The sequence below is a fragment of the Pterocles gutturalis genome, unplaced genomic scaffold (genome assembly GCF_000699245.1).
Source record: "Pterocles gutturalis isolate BGI_N339 unplaced genomic scaffold, ASM69924v1 scaffold14847, whole genome shotgun sequence".
Lineage (NCBI taxonomy): Eukaryota > Metazoa > Chordata > Aves > Pterocliformes > Pteroclidae > Pterocles > Pterocles gutturalis.
In genome coordinates, this window is record NW_010115609.1 from 9945 (window position 1) to 25812 (window position 15868).

The window sequence follows — 15868 nt, forward strand, 5'->3', positions numbered from 1 at the left end:
GTGTATTTCTACTACTATCTCCAATTTCTGTATAAATGGGTAATGTTATAGATATGGTAGGGATATAAGAAATAAAGTACTTGGAGGCTCAACTACTGTATCAGAAATATGCATTGACTTTGTAAAAACTGACTACATTTTACATTAGGCAAAATAACAAACTTTTCTGATTAGGAAGATGTAAAATAAAATGAGTGGTTGTCCCTGTATTTTTTACTGCAGAAGTCACCTGTATGACTTGTACTTAACCCCTTTCTTCTCATGCAGCATTACAGTATTTGTCCCCCCCACCCATCCCACAAAAGAAAAAAAACCCAAATATTCCACTAGTTGTTACAGATTGCACTTTAAAAGCACAGACTTGCCAGTCTTCTGCATTTCCAGTGTCCTATTTAAACAGCTGACATACAGAGTCTTCGTTTTATGAAACTGGAAGATTTCGCCTCAGTACTTCTTTTGATGCTGGAGAAATGTTATCTGGGAAAATGACTTCAAACTCTATAATTAAGTCTCCACGTTGATCAGGATTTTTGGGAAATGGCAAACCATATCCTATAATTCTTCTTCTCATCCCAGGCTTTACAACTTCATTTACTGTCATGGGTATGGTTCTTCCTTCTATTGTTGGCACATTGATAGAGCTGCCACACAAAGCCTAAAGAAAGATTGTACAATGAGAAAAAAAAGTTGGTCAGAACTTTATTTGTACCTACAACTGAATTTGGATTGTTTAGAAAAGACTATAATTCTAAACAGCATTTCCACTGTGCATTACTGAGATGTCAAAATTCAAATCAGTGTTCCTCTCTTAAAAAGGGAAGGCTTCAATTTGTCATTGAATATCACAGAATTTAACAATGGTCACTGAATGGTAATTGAGCTTATATATCCTGCAAAAACTTTATTAAATAATAAGGCAGTACAGAGTGAATCTTCTCTAGAGACATCCAGCTTCTCAGTTTCCATGGGAGATGTAGAGTCCTGTTCCATTTTTTGCTTGTTTACATTGCACAGGGGCTTATTCTAATGCACTACCAGCCTATATTATATCAAATTGCAGAACAACATTTACATGTCTATAAGCAGAGGCATATCAAATGTCACAGCTGTCTTAGGTGAGCATTTGTGATGCTCAAAAAAGAGCAAACAACTATTTTGGTGTATCAAAATTAAAACATCACAGACTCTTCTGCTTTACCCAATACTTGTTTTCACTGCTAGGATCTCTGATAATAACATTTTGATTCCTCCAACTTCACCTGATTCAGCACACTTAGTCTATACTGATAATGTCCAATTTACAGAACAATGAGCCTAAATAGGCTTTCATCTATGAAGGAATTATATTACCCACATCAACACTAAATACTCCCTCATCCTATTTTAGCTGCTTCACCTCACTTCAGATGTATTTTTAGTTAAGAATCCTTTAAGAAGAGAGATCATGATGTACACAAAGAGCTTATAATGGAAGCAAGAGTTTATTTCTTTACCTAATGCTAATTAAGAAAAACACAGCACACACATACTCTGCTACATTATCTTTTAAATGATGACTGTGTCAAGGCTTCAGACCCTTAAGAACTCTGCTTAGTTGCCTTTCTGATTTTTCCTTTTGAAAGCCAATGTGTTTTGACTTGGAATGGAATTTTTTAAAGCTATACAATTTTTGTTGTTATATATAGCTCCTATAACACCTGTTCACAATAATTTATCCTCATGAAATCAATCTCTATGTACTTTGAAATCACACTGAAATAACTTATGACATAAAAAGGCAGTCTTAAAATTTGTTGGCAGTGAAAATATTTACGACATTTCCAGTTTGTCCTACAGAAGTAGCAATCATATCACAGCAGTAAGGAGCATACTATATTGATGTATTTGTTAATTCTATTTGTTACTTCAGCCCAATATGTATTTAGCTAGAAAGATACAGTATGAATATTTAAGATGTATCAACCCTTACTCCTACCCCTCAACCATCATTCTCTTCCACCTCTATAGTAAACAGCTTGAAATAATACTCCATTTATACCAAAACACCTAATGCTTCCACTACAAATAACTGTGCTCTGCAGCCACACACTGACTTTACAAGAGTGAAACTATCTTAAAATAAACCCCAAAACTTTACTGCTGCCATACAGCTTGTGCTGCATAGCCACTGTATCATATTGTAACACATTTAAATATTTAGAGTTCTACCAAAAAGTAAACTTACCTCCCTTAAGCTGATCTTAACAGGATAGATAATATTTGAGCCATCTCTCTTGAAGTGAGAGTGAGGTTTATCTTTAATGATAAAAACAATATCAGCTGGAATTGTGTTGGGTGTTTCATCACCTTCTTTTGGAAAAGTGATTTTGGTGCCTTCTTTCCATCCTCTTTTTATCTCAATAGTAAGAATTTTGTCCTCTGTTCGGACACTTCTGCCATCTGGGTTAAGCCTTTTACGTGAAATCCTCATCCTTTTTGTGCAGCCATGATAGATCTCTTCCAATGACACTTTAAGTTCATGGATTACAGGGGGATCTTGTTTACGACGTAACTGGTTACCAACTGTATTCCTTTCCCTTGGAAAACCATTCATACTAAAACTAGTGAAGGATCCAAATGGATCACCATCCACCTCCATGTCTTCAGTGTCTCTGCCACCAGGCATCCTCCTTCCAAAGAAGATCTCAAAAGGATTTGTGCCACCAAAGAAAGCTGCAAATGTAGCATGAGGGTCACCATGGAAGGAGTACCGGAAGGTACCACCCTGTCCATCAGGTCCTCCAGCTCCTCCTTTCAGACCTAAGTTAAAAAACAAATGGAACATTAGTCTAACCCTTCCTATGGCAGAATATAATGATATCAGAACTGATGAGTCGAAAAGGTCTTTGCAGTAGTGTGAAAGGTCTCCTTTTCAATGAGGACTCAACATCAGACTATGCAGTACCAACTAGTAATTCAATAGCTTGAACAGCAACAAAATTTCTGATGCTCTAGAATGACCTCTACTTCAGATGAACAAGTATTCTGACACTGCCAATTTTATTTCATATGACTAAGGCCAGTTATTCCAAGAATTAGCATCTTAAAACAGAAGACGTGTGCTTGACTTGATCTTTTCTTGTTCTGTAAAGCCTGTTGGGAGTTGCATCCCTCTTCAAGATCACTTCTGGGAAAATTATGCAGTATCATATGCAACATTTTCCATAGTCTCCATAGCTCAGCTTTAACCCAGTGTTAATTAGCTTTACCTCTGTTTTCCTGCAATTCAGTTTGAGTAAAAAGTAACATGCCAATGGTCAAGCAGCCACATGCTTCCTTTACGTTCAATTCAGAATCCCAAACTTACCACAGCTTGTGTTCCTATGATATAAAATAGGTAAGAAACCTGGGAACTATTTTCAATACAGCTACAAATAAAAATAGCTTGGAAGTTCCTAAGACCTATTTGGGTACAAAAATCTTGTATATATTGTCACTGTCTCTGTGCAAAAAATCAGAATGTTCTCAAATAGCTTTATTCTTTCTCTTCTATCTTTTACAAGGACAGATCTTCCTAATGAGATTTCCCTTAGAATTCTCACTGGACAGTCCCTTGTACTTACTGCTCTCTCATTCCAAACCCAGCTAAAATCAACTTCCTTAAACACCTCTTTCCCAGTATGTGCTCTCTAAGTATTTCCTCATAACAGTGCTCTCCTGCACTGACCATTTCAGGACACTTTCTCAAAACTTTAAGATGAAAGACTGAAAGTCTTCTTAAGAGACTTTTACTTCTAAACTTACAATGCTTCGTTATTTTTTTTTTTTTTCAATCTTACAGTAGTTCAGGACTACAGCTGCTATCCTACTTTCATAACCATAAAAACATGAAGGCTTATATTAATGAAGCATGCACTCTTTAAATCTGAAAGAGGCTTGGGGTTTTTTTTTTGGCTCATTGTTTTAGAACTTCTGTGCATAAGCTTAATACTGGTTATCCACAGTAACCAAGTAAGATACTAGAACGACAATGCTTTCCCTATCTCAATATCAGACTACATTAAAAGTACTTAGCAACATGCAGTACGTCCTTCTGTGACAGTATTTTTAATGTCAACAAGCAGATCAGTGGATTCAATCTGTGATGGCAGAAGGACACCTCCTGGAATAGCTAGCCAAAAATTGTTACTGAAGGTACATCAAGTGCCTGGCTGTAAAAACACTGATGTTTCCTCCTTCCTCCCATCCGATTCCCTGCCTTTCTCTCAAAACTACTAGTTATACTCTCAGATGCAATTGAAGAGCTTAGAGAGCAACTGAGGCATCAGGAGTTATTTCCAGATTCACCATTCTTAAAAGTCATACTTTGGTTTCATTTTATGCCTCAGATAAATAGAAATCTACATTTTGAACCTCCGTCTTCAAGTATGCAATACCAGGATGCCAAAGGCTACACTGCTTTACATGCTTTGGTAAAGCTCTTGGTAAAGCTCTTTGGTAAAAGTGACTAAAATAGTATTTTGGGAAAGAAATTAGGATGAGCTGCTGCAGAGGACTCTAAAATGCAAATAAATCCACAGAGTAAATACACTTATAATGACATACAGGAAGGAGGCAGGGGGTGAGAAGGAAGAAGTACAAGAAGGCAAAATACTCGAGACAACAATGGCCTCTGGTATCTATATAAATACTTTTTTTCCTAGAACATTTCAGTAACAGCACTAAAGCTTTGAACACATGCAATGGAACAAAAGACCAAAAAAACTGCATCCTCTGTAGAAGCTGAAGGTCGTCTACATGAATTTATGGAAGTTAACAATTGTATTAAGTCCTACAGATGACAGGACTAAATTTTATTATGCATTCATGAAAAACAAGTTTTCCCCAAAATACTGCTATTTAAGTGTCTTCCTTTATACTATTAAAAACATGGCTCTTGAGTGAATGGCAGTGAGCGAGTGGACCTACTCATCACAACAGAATTATTTCATGTGGAATTTCTGATACCATGTATTTATGGGGAGGGATGTTAATTACTTCCTCTGTTGCTCAATCATAAGACTGAAAGTTATGTCGGTCAAAGATAAAAAAAGTCATCCTCTCCAGATAACCATTTTAGGATAAATATGACATTTCTGAGGCCCCATTCTCTTGGCATGTTATCACTATTTACAATTAAAGCTAAAAAATTGTTCTGGTATTTCATGACATCAGCCAAATTCTTTCCTCTCCAGGCAAGAGGCCAAGGACAACTACAGACTGGACACCTGGGCTTCTGCTCAGAAGAACTGTCCTGCCTAGATCAAGCAGACTGCCCTTTAGCAAAAATCTACGAAAAGAATACATCTCTTTTCAACTGCACCTCAAAAAGTGCTAGGGCAAGGGAAAACAGAAGTAAGAGAGCTCAGAAAGCTATTTATGGGTCATACAAACTTTTCCAATTCAGTAACTTTTTGCCTACCAACTATATGGGATTTAAAAAAAAAACAAACCACATTAAAATACAAAATTAAAACTAAATTAGCATTAAAATTGCACAATACGTTTTACATTAAAAAAGCTGATGAGTCAAACTTCCAAACAGTACAAATACATTGCCTAAAAATCGACACATACTATGTTTTCATGCATCATCTATGTTTATTTTACTTCATTCAGCATAACAAAAGTGACTGATCAGAGTATAACAGAGACATACATACCTTCCTCCCCAAACTGATCATAAATCTCTCTCTTTTTGGGATCACTCAGCACTTCATAAGCTTCTGCAATCTCCTTGAATTTCTCCTCTGCGTGAGGAGATTTGTTCTTATCTGGATGCCATTTAAGCGCTTGTTTTCTGTAAGCCTTTTTGATATCCTCATCAGAAGCGCCTTTTTCAATTCCCAGGATAGAATAATAATCTTTCCCCATTCTGAGCGTTAGAGGAATTCAGATCTTCCTTGCTATAAAGAAAGCTGTGTCCAGTGTCTTAGCAACGTAGAGATGCTAGAGAAGGAAAAATAAAAAACAAATTTCGAATTGAATAAAACAGAACTGTTACAAATCAACAAACTCTACAATACATTAAAGAAACACTAGACAGCTTCTCCATATGTCATTCCTTCCCCCGTTACTCATTTATAAATAATTACACACACTGGACAAGACACAGCCCTCTTTAGAGTCCTCCCATCTACAGTACGTGTCTCGCTCTTTCTAGAACAACAAATAATACAGGACGTCACTTCCCCGACTGCCCAGCTGAACACTCTGCACAGCTTTACTCTCTCACACACACATATGCGCGCGCGCACACACACACAGAGAAAAACACTGAACTTCTACTTCCTCCCTGCTCAAGCAACTAGAAAGTTTAAAGGTTTAACAGTGTGATACAGTGCCTTTCACCACCCCAGCTGAATCTCATCAGGTCTAAAGACGTAACTGCCCCAACAGAAATGCAGTAGCCCATAAAACAATTATAGCATTTTACTTCACAGTTACTATGGAGAGAGATGTACATATAACTGTTTTCTAAATATATCAACAAGAATTTGTACCCTTTCCAGCAAAGACTGTGAAGTATTTTACACCCAAGTTAACTACAAAGCCTCAAAAAGCATAAATTAATTTCTTTAAAAATGAAATTAAGCCATCCTCAACCAGTTGATTGCAGCCATGTACAATAGTACACGAAATAGTACAAGACATCAAATCTGAGCAAAAAATACCACTCAGTTTACCACAAATCAAGCCACTCAAAGCAGACCAAAACTGTTACTCCCTGCCCCAGCCTCCTTCTATACACAAGGCAATATCAAGACTATTACAGAAGTACAGCAACATATCAAGCAAATAGCCTTCATCTGATGAGATGTTAATAACAGAAAAATACCTGGTTCCTACACATTTGTTTTACAATACATAGTGCAAATTATACCACTGAAGTATTTCTCATATTTTACAGATGGAATGGTATGAAGTTTCAGCTTGCAAGATTTCTTTTGGATCTTAGTGAAGAGCTATAGATAAGAAATTATCCTTACTTGCCAGTATGTCAATAAACCTCAAGACTGATTAGCATAGCTTGAAAAATACTCCTCCCTGGAACAAAGTACTAAAATACACCAGTTTTGGTCATATCTAGAAGTTACCTCACATCATATCTATTATTTTCCAATTTCTGCACTAAAATTGACTAGATTCCCTCAATGTATCTAGGATTTGCTTAATATTTTTATTTACGTTCCCTTAGAATAGGGGTGGGAAAGATGAGGACAGATGATGAGATTTCATAATAATATTCGAGAAAGCAAGAACTCCTGCATATCTGTAGTTATTATTTCAAATGTAACAGAGGCCAAAGGGTATTGAAAGAAGGAATCGGGTCCCCTTGACACCAAGTCTTTCAGGACTTACCTGCATTTTTAGAACACCAGGAGCCACAAGCTTACAGAATCAATTAGCTTTACAGCTGAAGAAGGAAGTTGTTCCCAAGCTGTGCATGGAATAAAGCTAGTGTTTTACTAATAGCCCTTTTCTTTTTATCTTTCTTTTAAAAAGTGCTGCTTTTGTCAATCTACAGTTAGTATTTCAGACAAATTCTTGCAGACCTATATCCTAAATTCAGCATTTTCTCCACTATGGAGTTCTGAAAGAAGTAGGTACAATAGCTTGAATTAAAACAGGACTTCAATTGATTTCATGCAAGATATAATACCACCCCAAAGAAGCTACTTTACTTACACACATTTTAACAGTCAGTTTTAACCTTACCACTCAAGAAATTGTTGCAAATATGACAAATCACAATCCAAACAGCAGTTAGGATACTCTGAACTACAACAGCAAACAAACTTCATCACTATTGACAGAATAAGAGCAGCCTTATATTCTCTTGCTAAACTAGCAGTACAAGGAGTTGTTACACGCAGCTGTCCTCCTATATTACAGTTTGAGCAACCTCTGGTGGGGTCACAACTTACATCACTTCCACCAGTGAGCGTCCGAGAAAGACCCCATGATATTTGTGTCGCTGTGTTGTCCTATAATAATTGTCAGAACAGCAACAGCTGAGACTAATTTCAAGACTGTATTTTCCATTAGGTTTTTCAAAACCTCTAGTCAATCAAGGTGGTGGAGGGTGCATACACCAGTTTAAAAAACAAGATACAAGAGACTGTGCCCTATGAGAATACGATATTAAACATTTAACTCTCCTTTTAAATATCAAAAGAATACTCAAGGAGCTGCAGTTAGCAAGGCTTAGCACTCCCCTTTACCGTCCCAGTTTTGTAAAACATAGCAATAAATTTCCAAGGTTTCATTGAAAGACCAAATAGTCAGGATCTGTTCTTAAATCAAAAGTTTCTTCCCCTTGAATGTCAAAACTTACAGAACAAATTCTAATAACAACAGAAGCTACGCTGGGATTTTTTGCTGACCATCACAGTGAGTAAATGTTCAGGCATCCTTTCTCTCCCTGCAGAGGGGAACATGCTATTCTGGCCTAACTGCCAACTTAAACCCTAATTAGGCAAGTTATTCCCTAAAAACAAAATTACTTAAGAATCTGAACGAAATACACAGCAATGACTACATCTACTTCTTGCCTTGCATGAGATCTTCATGTCAGAATGAATTTACAATTAGGAATCTCGTATCGTCTAAGAGCGGATGGGACAACTGGAGCATCTCCTTCCAGAAAGCATGCTCCTTCTTTTTCTCCATGCTGAGACCTTCCTTTCATCACACAATCAGAGATCTTTGGAAATACAAGTAGGCTGCAGTTCCTCTCACATGCTTATTGAGTTCTTTAAACAATTTGTAATGGGTTGAGAGATGACTCTCAGAATTAGTGAAAACTTTTATTTATTGTTATTATTAAAAGTCTAGCTGGCACAAGGTGAACATCTAGTGATCATGCTAGTAATCATTTGGGTACATGTGATCATACCAGCACTTCTTCAGACAGTGAAATCCATCTAGCAAGTGTGATAAGTTTTTATATATTCCAGTCTTCTAGTATCAGAGCAGTTTCAAGGGCAAATAATAAATCACAGCTGCTAGATTTTTAGTACTCCAAGTATGTGATCTTTGCAATTCTTTATTGTTCATTGTTTTATTTTATCCCACATTCCTCTTGAGTTATTAACAAAAGAAAAGAAAGGAAAATCCTTCATGTACTCTCCACAACAAGGACTTCCGGCATTGCAATCCCTTCAGAAAAGAACAGATAAACAGAAAACACATTTAAAAAAACCCCAAACCCAACATATTTAGTTTTACTGCTATAGTCCTAACTTCCCTGTTACCATATATACCTAGAAGTGAAAGTATTTAGAAAACTCTTCTAGACTGTGAAGATTCCACTTCCAATATGTTTCACTTTTTATTTTTTGTTTTAATGCCTGAATAAGCATCCCCTACAAAACCAGATAAAGTCATCACCCAGTGTGCGACAGATTAACTCATGGGATTATTCTGTTCTTTACAAGTTTCTGCATTTGTACTTTGAGGTCTTCCTTTTTCATAGTAGAGCTTAGAAACATCACGGGGCATTTTGTCAGTAAGCCCATTTCCCAGAGTGCTTGTGTTTCAGACACCTCTTCAGAGACTGACATCTTGTGTCTAAGTACCATGAGGCACCTGCACTGTATGCACACTTGCTCATGCACAGTTCTAACTGCAGCATACTGGGATGCATGCTCACCCTCTCTTTGGACTTAGTGGGGTGTTTGCTATGATTTGATTTGTTTATGGAGCATTAACAACACACAACCTGACAGATCCCATTTAGCCAAGGCTGGCCTCAGCTATTAGTGCATCCTGCAGCTTACTCAAGCCTCCCAGAAGAAAGCCACTAAACTATGTATCCATAAAATTAGTAAGGCCATAATGTAAGACTTTGACTAAGAGTGCTCCTGAATGTGTGCTAAGCAACTTCTCAGACATACAAATCCAGTAATACACTTGGCTGTGACGCCACCTCAAAAACATAATAGATAAAAAAACCCCACCATCAATTAGCTCCCTTTCTTCCTCATGCTACCACATCAACATTTCTCTGACTGACATACCACACTACGAATGAATTAACCATCTATATAATCAGCTCTTTGTTTACACAGTCTTCAAATACAACTGCATTACGTTTCAGGCACACAGAGAAAAAAGTTTTTATTATCACTGTAGTATGCCATGGTAGCTATGAAGCTTTTGCTTATAGTCAATTCTGTCAACCAATTTTCTGCCAAACTATGCTCAATATTCACAATACTACAAGAAAAACATGTTAATTGAAAAATTCAGACATGTAGAATCTCCTCTTCCTCACAAATTCCTCGTTCAGGGGGTGGGGACAGACATAAGTAGAATGTTTCACATGCCTGTGTAGTACATGAAATTTCACATGTGGCAGAGGCATCTCAAATAGAAGACTTTTACGAGGAAAGAACCCCAGCTGTTTGAACATATTACCGATTGAACCCATTTCACATCCATGAACTTTCAGGGGCCTGTCGCTTTGTAGACACCAGTGAAAACGAGCATGCTGCCACTGGAGCTGTTTTTAAGCATTCAAATGTGTATGTAGTTTCTTCAGACATCCTCTGTCCAAATAGTCTCAACCTGTATTCTGAAGTATGTGTAGAGACCGGATATTAGTATCATAAGACCTTCTGATTCTTCTAGAACTGTGTGAGAAAACAGTGCAGACGTTCTCAGAAACACAACCAGATCTGCAATTCACTTAAGCCAGCTTCTGATGCTGTGTGTGTATCATTCTAAAGAACTGAAATGTCAAGCAGAGCAAAGACTTTTTCCAGCTGTTTATCTATAAGACATACCTAACAAAGACCAGATCTTTGGTACAATATATCACCCCAAATGTTACACTTAATTTTCAAATAAATTCTGGATATTTTTCTGTTATTTTCTGAATCCTGATAGAATACAGATCTTCCAGTGCGATATTCCTCAAGACTTGTTAGCAGCCAACCAAGTATTTAGAGCCAGTAGGTCTCAGACGTGTCCTCCTATTCTTATAAACTACTTTAGGGAACTGAGAAAATCAGTAGCCTGTATTTGTTCAGTGCTTCCTTACATCAGTGTTATTTGTTACAGCCCAAATTAAAAAACAAATACATAAAATGAGAATTTCAGTTAAGCTTTTTGAAGTTAACTGGGGAAAAAAATCCATGCATCTTCAACTGTATCAAATTACTAAAAAGCCAAATACACAATTTATTAAAATATTATATTAATTCTCAGCAAGACAAAATTTTGAAACCACATAGAACTTGCTTATTACAGGCCCACTTTTATCTACAGAGGATTTTCTACATTCTTCGATCAAAAACAAGAAAGCAACATTCACTTTTGTAATACAAGGCTTCATTTTTTCAATCTAAAATTGTTTATGAAATATACATTAGGAAGTTCCTTTTGTTCCTTCAACAGTTCACCTTCACTTCCAAGACTGAGTTTGACTGCTCATATTCAGCATTCAACTTGAGTTAGTATGTCAGTAAAATCATAGTTGCTTTTAAATATATTTCCCATTATTCTGTCTGAACAACCATAGTTTAACTCACATACATATGGACAAATGCTACACATCATAACTTTGGCAGAACAGTGGGAACAAGGTCATACCACTTCCAGTTCTTAGAATAGTTGCACTGATAATATTAACTTTGAGTTAATTGCTTTATTTAAAAAAGCTTTCGTAAGAACAACTGAAATAAATTATGATACAGCCAAGGAAACATTTACAATAATAGATATATTGATCTCAAATTCCAGATTAATCACAAATTAGCACCAGTATAAGGTTATTTTAAGGAAAAACTTCTAAGCAGAATTGCGTCATTATTCCCTGAAGTATCTGAAGTTGAATAAAAATCCTCATTATTCCCTTTAAATTAAGCCATTTCTTCTGCAATCCTCACCGATTAAACCTCAGAAACAAAACTGAAAATTACAGGACTAGATCGCAGAACAAGTTAAAGAGCAAACAAAACCACAAAGGCAAATTCCAGACAGATCACAACTATAAATATACATGGGCACGTAAATGTCAAGACAGAGCAGCCAAATCCCTCCCCAGAAAAAGCTGTTTCACAATTAAGTATCACAATATTTGCAAACCCAAATTAACGAATGGAATACATTAACATTTGTCTACAACGGTTTGAAGAAAGCACATCCAGATACAACAGTAAAATTTCCTGTAAGATAATCCATTATTTTCCCAGAGGAAAAAAAAAATTTACAATTACTTTTCTCCGACAGCTTTAACTGTACGTAGTTGTTGTCTGAGCTACGTTTATACTTCTGGACTGTGAATAAGACAGAAGTAAACCCCATTTGTGAATGCACTAAATAGAGTTTCACTACAGAAATATTCAGTAGCTGGTCTCATATACAGAAATAAATTTTAGAGTTTACAACAGAAGCAACAAATAGCTTAATTTTTTTTATTTATATATATATATCTCTAGCAGAAAATGCAAAGTGAAACCTGCAGAGCGTTAACAGTTCTTTCTAATCAATGGCCCTAAAAAAAAAAAGCTTCACGTAGTCATGCATTTCATATCCAAGTAACTGTCCAAATTAATCAAATTTTGACTTCAGTTCTCTGCAGAAACATGCTGCTACTGTGATGGAAGTAAAAAGTTCATTATACATAAGGATTCTGGGGCTAATTTTACATCTAAATAAATAATCTTACAAGAAAGTGAAGTACCACATAAAATTTTTAAACAATTCATAGAATTGTAGTGACATTAACTTCGTTAAATAGCACACTTGAGTAATTAGGCACACTTATATTTTCATATTGCTTACACAGTGTCTTTGAGACACTCTTACTTGTAAAACATTCAAATTGAACTGCACCCCCAAGTATTTACCAGTTTGTGCACTACACACATCATAATTTCTTTCCTGAAGCACATGCAACAGTGCAATTTAACACAATTCACTAACAACTTAAGCTTAAATTAACAAGACTTGTTGACTTGATTTCCCCAGATTAAAAAGGAAGGAGTGTACTGGGATAGGTATAGTCATGCTTTAGCAAAATACCTGTCTTCCATTAGAGATATATCTAAGTCACTGTGAAACAGTATTTCACAGGACACATAACTACTATACTTTCTCTATTTAGAAGTCTATAGTGTTGTCCGGAAAGATCTGGTCTATTATTTTTGGTTCAACAAAAGATAATAAATGAAATTGCAGGACACAAAGTTATCCAAGACAATTAAATTCATTATATTTAAGCTATACCAGCCCTAGCACCAACAAAAATATTTTGTATCTTATATCGGCAGTATCTGCTTCAAAATAATATTTATAATATTACTGGAATATACATGAAGTTATGCTCCTGACAACAGGCCAAATGGCATGTTTTTAAGGACTTCAGTGGGAAAGCTTACTTTAAACATACACTCCAGAGTTGACATGAATTTACAGCTCAAGTTCAAATGCTAAATCTCAAAATGCATACTGTTATCACCCAGAGATATAGTGATACCACTTCTGAACTTTCAAAACGGATTTTCAAGCCTGTGATTCATGCAGCCTTCGATTTGGAAAATCTACACAACAAGACAGTAGGCACTGTTTAGGGCTTTTTTTTAAATTAGTTTTACTTGTCCTGTTACTTTTGTACCAATAGACCAAAAGCTAGAAATGCTATGCACAACCGAAAATGTCCACCATATTTTCACATTAAAACTTACTATTCTTCATTATATCTTAGGTTCTAACGTTAGGTTCTTCTCCAGAAAATTCTTATTCCCACTATATATGACCTATGTAGAAGTACATACAATACTAGAAAAAGAAAAAAGAAAATAAACTGATGTAAATCTCAGGTAGATTCTATATTAAACATGGTTACAACTATCTTGAAAACATAACTAGGACACTAGTCACACATGCACAGTGATCCTTTATCACAACATAGCAAACTTGTATGTCATTAACATAAAGAATTGCTTTCTCATACCCAATTCCTGTCTACTAAGTCGCAATCTCTACTATAGCTGAAGAACAAAAATACACTTGGAAGAATTTCCCAAATTTAGCTTTCCACCACTGAGAGGGAATGAACACCTTCTTGCAAGTAGGCAAAGTTCTTAGAGCTCAGCTACGATGTATTGCAGTGATGAAAATGCAACCAACTCCCCCTTACTTGCAATGGTGTGATTAACTACTTCAGTCAAGTACCAGACTGCACTTAGAAAAACAAAAGGAAACATCTGAAGTATGGTCACACAAAGCAACACACACAAAGTATTTTCATCTACAGATTCAGGCTTGCCTCTTCTGAAATAACAGATTCCACAAGTGTGTTTCAATTCCTTACTTAGATTCAGTGTCCATTTCAATTCCCACCCACGTAAATTTCTGTAAAAGCCCTCTTCTTCAAAACAAGTTGACTGGTCAACCAGGAAAAATGTCAATCACGCAAAACACTAAGTTCTCTCACATTATTGACTATGCCTACTTAGCACACTCACCATTACAAACTTCAACTAGTTAATGACATTATTGCCATACATTTTGTAAATATCAATCAAGAAAATTGTATTGTGTTGGCAAAGAGAAATCCTTTTTCACTGTTGTTACTTAAAAAAAAAAAAAAATCACATTCATGAGTTGGCTGAAGTTCAGTTTCATCCAAGAAAACGTTCTATTTTGACAAGTTTTGCACAATTTACTATTAAGTTTTCAGTTTGGGGCAAAGAAAGCAGAAAAATACACTAGACAAAGTTCTTCTTTTCGACTTTATATATAATAAGCCTGGATTTTTGTCCTAACTACTTTTGGCTCTGACTGCTATCACTCAGGAATTTATTCAAGACTCAAGGAATGCTGTCCCTAAACAGCCCATTTGCAAATTAAGAGTTAGACTTAATCACCCATTTATCACAGTGTACCGGTCAGGTTTCTCCCATGCCACCAACCTTCCCATGTCGGTTATAACCAGCAAAGATGTTTAATAGAGTGAACAGTTTAAGGCTTTGTAATTGGTCACTGCTTCCCTCCAACACCAGTTGCTTTTTATTTGACTGCATTAACATTTAAGTTTTATAGCCTTTCTCATAATTATTTTAAGAAACAACATACTACTGCAATACAAGTCTTTCAGATTCTCAAGTGCCAGAATATGCTTTCAATATTGTCACATAGGAGTATTTTATTGGTTATACACATGCTTTATACTTATGCTGCAGACTTCTATCTTACCCTGTTTCTCAGCATGAATAGCATACCACATAACAAAATAAATATTGTTTATAAAATGTTTTAAAAGTACCAATTAATTCTGATCAGTGTCAAAAAGAATGCAAGGTTGCTTGGTAGTCAGGATAAAAAGCAAATGAAGTGTTAGGAGTCACTAGGAAAGGAACAGAGAACAAAACAGAAAACATTATTATAGCATCATACAAACAGTACAGTACAAATGATACATCTACACCAGAACACTGTGCAGTCCTGCTCCCTCAACTCCCCAACATCTATATATATTTTTTCAAATGTTCAGAGAAAGACCATAAAAGATGATCAAAGATGTGCAAATGTTTCCACATGAGAAACAACTGATGAGGCTTGAGCTCTTCAGTCTGTAAAAAGACAGAAGTCACAGAGGTCTACAAATGATGGAGAAAGGAAGAAGAGGCATGCACTGTTCATGGTCTACTCCCATCTAAGCCAGAGCCACTACATGAAATTAGAAGAAGCCAGTTTCTACAATAAAATTAAGAAGTTCTATAAGTGACAGAATTCCCTGCCAAAGGACATTGGAAACTCAAAAATTGTTTCAGTGCACACTGAAAAATACCACAGAAGAGATCCACTGCAAGTTTCTCAACAGAGAAGCCACAGCAGG

General features: G+C 36.1%; 1 protein-coding gene across 1 annotated transcript; it reads right to left on the reverse strand.

The window, feature by feature from the left end:
* Nucleotides 1-262: 262 nt before the first annotated feature.
* DNAJB4 (DnaJ (Hsp40) homolog, subfamily B, member 4) lies at nucleotides 263-6054 on the reverse strand. Its single transcript, XM_010075247.1, has 3 exons — nucleotides 5682-6054; nucleotides 2225-2799; nucleotides 263-655 (listed from the first exon to the last, which is right to left on the reverse strand). The coding sequence occupies exons 1-3, from the start codon at nucleotides 5890-5892 to the stop codon at nucleotides 422-424; spliced, it is 1020 nt and encodes a 339-aa protein (XP_010073549.1). The 5' UTR covers nucleotides 5893-6054; the 3' UTR covers nucleotides 263-421.
* Nucleotides 6055-15868: the final 9814 nt, after the last annotated feature.

What these genes read in the sequence shown, in the direction of transcription:
- DNAJB4 (XM_010075247.1), bottom strand. Translation starts at nt 5,892, where the DNA reads ATGGGGAAAGATTATTATTCTATCCTGGGAATTGAAAAAGGCGCTTCT. An exon ending in TGATCAGTTTGGGGAGGAAG is followed by an intron (nt 2,800 to 5,681) that starts GTATGTATGTCT and finishes TTTTTAACTTAG; the next exon opens with GTCTGAAAGGAGGAGCTGGA. An exon ending in TTAAGATCAGCTTAAGGGAG is followed by an intron (nt 656 to 2,224) that starts GTAAGTTTACTT and finishes ATCTTTCTTTAG; the next exon opens with GCTTTGTGTGGCAGCTCTAT.